The 3,965-nt window shown below is 45.3% G+C and overlaps 1 protein-coding gene across 1 annotated transcript in view; it reads left to right on the top strand.

Moving 5' to 3' along the window:
- The window catches only part of PGD (phosphogluconate dehydrogenase), a 178,886-nt gene extending 175,254 nt beyond the window's left edge, over nucleotides 1-3,632 (top strand). Inside the window, exon 13 of the mRNA XM_085848498.1 lies at nucleotides 3,000-3,632. Coding sequence (XP_085704624.1) covers nucleotides 3,000-3,119 — 120 coding nt within the window. The 3' untranslated portion in view covers nucleotides 3,120-3,632. The remainder of the gene's footprint in view (nucleotides 1-2,999) is intronic.
- The last annotated feature ends 333 nt before the right edge of the window (nucleotides 3,633-3,965 follow it).

Raw genomic sequence — 3,965 nt, 5'->3', positions numbered from 1 at the left:
GGAGACTGGATTTTCCTTTTGGGGCCCTCATGGTGCTGAATGAGGTGTCAGAGCCGCTGGGTTACAGGTTTCCTGCATCAAAACTAAGATCCAGGCTTTCAGTAACATCTTGGTTGCTGCTATCTTGTCTGTACCTATTTGTGGTGAGGATGTTGAGGTCACTGAGAGATTCATTTGCCTTGGCAGTGATATTCATGTCCCTGTTGGCCGTGAGCGAGACGTCAATAGACCTCTAGGTCGGGCCTTGGGAGTCATGTATTCACTGGATCATGGGGTGTGGTGCTGTCCGTATCTGTGCAGCAAGACGAAAGTCTGAGTCTTCAGGTCCTTAGTGCTTCCAATCTTGCTCTACGGATGTGAGACTTGGACTCTGGCCAAAGATCTGAGACGGAAAATTAATTATTTGGAACCAGGTCTCTTCGGAAAATCCTGGGCGATCGCTGGTCGGACTTTGTGTCCAACGAGCGGTTGCTGAGAGAGCCTCAAATGAGATTTGTTGCCTTCGTAGTCCGTGAGCATCTGCTGCCACTGTGTGGACATGTGGCTCGTTTTCCTGACGCTGATCCTGATCACCAGATTCTCTCAGTGAAGGAGCCTCATTAGTGGAGGAAGCCAATGGGCCGACCTCATACCTCGTGGTTGCAGCAGTTTGATCAGTATTTCAAGGAGATGGGGATGGGCCAGGCATCTCTCTGGGGGATGGCCAGACGGATGCCACTGGAGTACCAGCGGAAAACGGATTCAGCGACGCGCTGCTCCAGCACATGCTCCCATTCCTTACCCTGACCTGTCCTGAAGCTCACCTGGATCAGGAACAACATTTACTCAAACCTCCTCCAGTCCCCCTTTTACCCTGAGTTTTTTTTTTTAAATGCTCTGAACATACTTTGGTACGTCAAGGGTGATGAAGGTTGTGGTGAAGTTTCATTGAAATTCTGTCGAGTTCAGAGAAGAGAGCAAATACCTATTTTTTGGGTGGGGGGAGGCGGGGGGGGTCAAACACCACTCCCACCCCACCCCTGGTAGACCCATTGATGTGTGCAGATTTTTCTGCAGATGAATAGCTTTGATACATCCCTGGTGATGAAGGTTGTGATCAGGTTTCATCGAAGTTGTGTGTGTAGTACTTGAGAAGAGAGCAAATACCTATTCTGGGGGGGTCAAGTCCCACACCCCTCCCCCAACCCTGCCATAGACTCCTCATGAGTGCAGGTCATTTATGTGGTCGATACACTTTGGTACATTACGGGCAGTGAAGGTTCTGGTCAAGTTTCGTCAAAATCGTGTGTAGTTTTCGAGAAGAGAGCAAATACCTATTTTGGGGGGCAATCCCCCATACTGCTTAAGCAGCGCCAACGCTCTCCAAAGAGTATGGTCCCAATCTCCTCCTCCTTCCCCATGGATTCCCTTCGTGCCCGAGTTTTTTTTTTTTAATGGTGTGAGCGCACTTTGGTACATCACGGGTGATGAAGGTTGTGGTCAAGTTTCATCAAAATCATGTGTGTAGTTTCAAAGGAAGCAAAGATCTCTTTTCAGGGGCAATCCCCATCGTAAACTTCCTCCGTATACCCGCTTAGACCCCGATTATTTATTTATTTATTTATTTATTTTTTCTGTAATGCTGTGAACAAACTTCAGTGCATCATGGGTGATGAACGTTTTGGTGACATTTCATCGGAATCACGTGTAGTTTCAGAGAAGAAGTTGCAAGTATTTGTTGGACGGACGAACTGACTGACTGACTGACTGACGAACTGATGACGGGCCATCCCATAAGCTTCCCAGAACTGTGTTCCAGGTGAGCCAAAAATTAGGAAACGCTATTTATCAAATCGTTGTCGGAACTCACTTCTGCAACTAGATTTTGGTGAGCAAGGATGAGGCCGTCACTGGTATCAGGCTCAATTTTTACCATCGTCATTTGTAGAGCAGAAGAGTGGCGTGCTGGTGTGCCTTGAGGTCTCTTCGTAAATGCACGTGGATGTTGTTACAGAGGGTGTTCTTTATTTTTTTCAACGTCTCCCCAAAGCACTGAAGGTTTTAGACTCGTGTTGACTTTATCGACTCGCTTACCCCGCCAAATGATGGGCAAAGTTTGTTTGAAATCACCAGCAAGAAGAACCGTCACTCCATCCATGAGTGAACTGTTTTGTTAAATATCTTGGAGAATTCGGTCAAGTGCCTTGAATGCCTGCTTGTTCGACATGGTACATTCGTCCCACACGATCAAGTTCCAGTGTTTGAGGAGCATACCTCATCTGGAATCATTTTTCACACTGCACATCCCTTTGTCAACCGTAGCCATATTGAGGAGTAATTTCAAGGTAGAACGCGCCGTCCTACCGATTTTGAGCAGCGTCTCCACAATACCCAATGATCCTGGTCGGGATACAAAACCGCGCACGCACGCACGCACGTACGTACGCCTGATTTTCTGACGATCTGGATCATCAGCTGCGCATTTCTCTTCATCGAGGTTTCAATCCCTGAAACCACAATTAACATAATTCACAGCTGCTGTACAATGTTGGGTTTACTGATTATACTTTATGCTATTGTCTTCTCATATTCAGTTGAACTACCTTATCCACCTCTGTGTTGCACTTGTAATGTTTGTCGGGTCTATTTCTGACAGATATTGCAATGGTGGTTTATGATATTGTAGATGCAGTCTTCATTATTTACATTTTGGCTGAAAATCGATCTTACTTATGACCTTTGGGGCCATGACCATCCATTTGCACAGCCTCGTTTAGTTTGCACGGGTACCATTCGCACATTCCGTTGTTTAGTCTTAAAATAGCACCTTTAAAAGGTAACACCACAATTCCCTTCAAACAAGTTGAAAAATGAACTTGATCTTTCCTTTGTTTAACCAGAATGATTTGGATTGTAACGACTGAGAAGACATTCTTCATCCTGTGCAGGAATTTGATGTGGAGTATTAATTGTCCCAAGTTGTTATTTATCGGGTGTTGTCTGAATCTCGTGTGTGCCAGGCTCAGAGAGATTACTTTGGTGCTCACACGTATGAACTGCTGTCTAACCCTGGCGTGTTCGTGCACACCAACTGGACAGGTCATGGTGGAACCATCTCCAGCTCTTCCTACAATGCATAAATCATGTCCCGTACCCAAGTTCTGATTGTCCTGCTTTTGATTATCAGGATTGGAGCAATGCCAATAAAGGTTTAATTAAAACAAACATGGCTCAGCTCTTTGCTTGTTTGAAAATGAATGTGCATCTTTCACAGCACAGTATGAGTATTTTTTTGTTGAAATCTTTGTACAATTTCATGGACAATGGTGGACTCTTTTTTTTTTTTAAACATGGTGTGTTTTGTTTTTTTTGTGTGTGTTGTCTCTGTCACAATATTTGACCAATATGTTTAGCACAGATTGGGTTGGCAGGATGGCTGAGATGTATGCACACTTGCCTCTAAGCTGTGTGGCCTGTGTTTTGATCTCGGCCCAGTTATAAATTGCCATCCCGGTTTTTCACAGGGAGCGCCATTGTGTGTTCGTTTGGCACTAGGTGTCGCTGTGAGCGCGGTTTGACTTCGTCGTTATTCCCCGGACGACTTGGCTGTGTGTTTGACAACTTCCTGAATAAACTTGGTTTGTACTACCAGAGACCTGGTTGGTGTTTCTGGCTGATCCTTCTTTCCTTTAACATAAGACAATTTGTTAGTGTGTGCGCCGTCCCTTGGATGGACGTTAAATTGGGCATCCCATCCGCAGACATTACTTTGTGGACGTTAAAGATCCCATGGCATCCTTCATGACGAGTTTGGATGACCATGGCATTGGAATACGGTATGTACCTTGACAGTCACTTCTGACCCAGGTGTGTTTGAACGTGCAACATGACTTACTTGAATTAACACTGGTTCCATGTCCTTTGTTATAAGCATCTGAAACATGGTGTCAGTAGTGGCTTGATGCAAGTTACCCATCCTATTCAGG

This window comes from Eptatretus burgeri, chromosome 1 (assembly GCF_056783735.1).
Source record: "Eptatretus burgeri isolate ZD-2024b chromosome 1, Ebu_testis_v1, whole genome shotgun sequence".
Lineage (NCBI taxonomy): Eukaryota > Metazoa > Chordata > Myxini > Myxiniformes > Myxinidae > Eptatretus > Eptatretus burgeri.
This window is presented reverse-complemented; position numbering and strand designations above follow the sequence as displayed.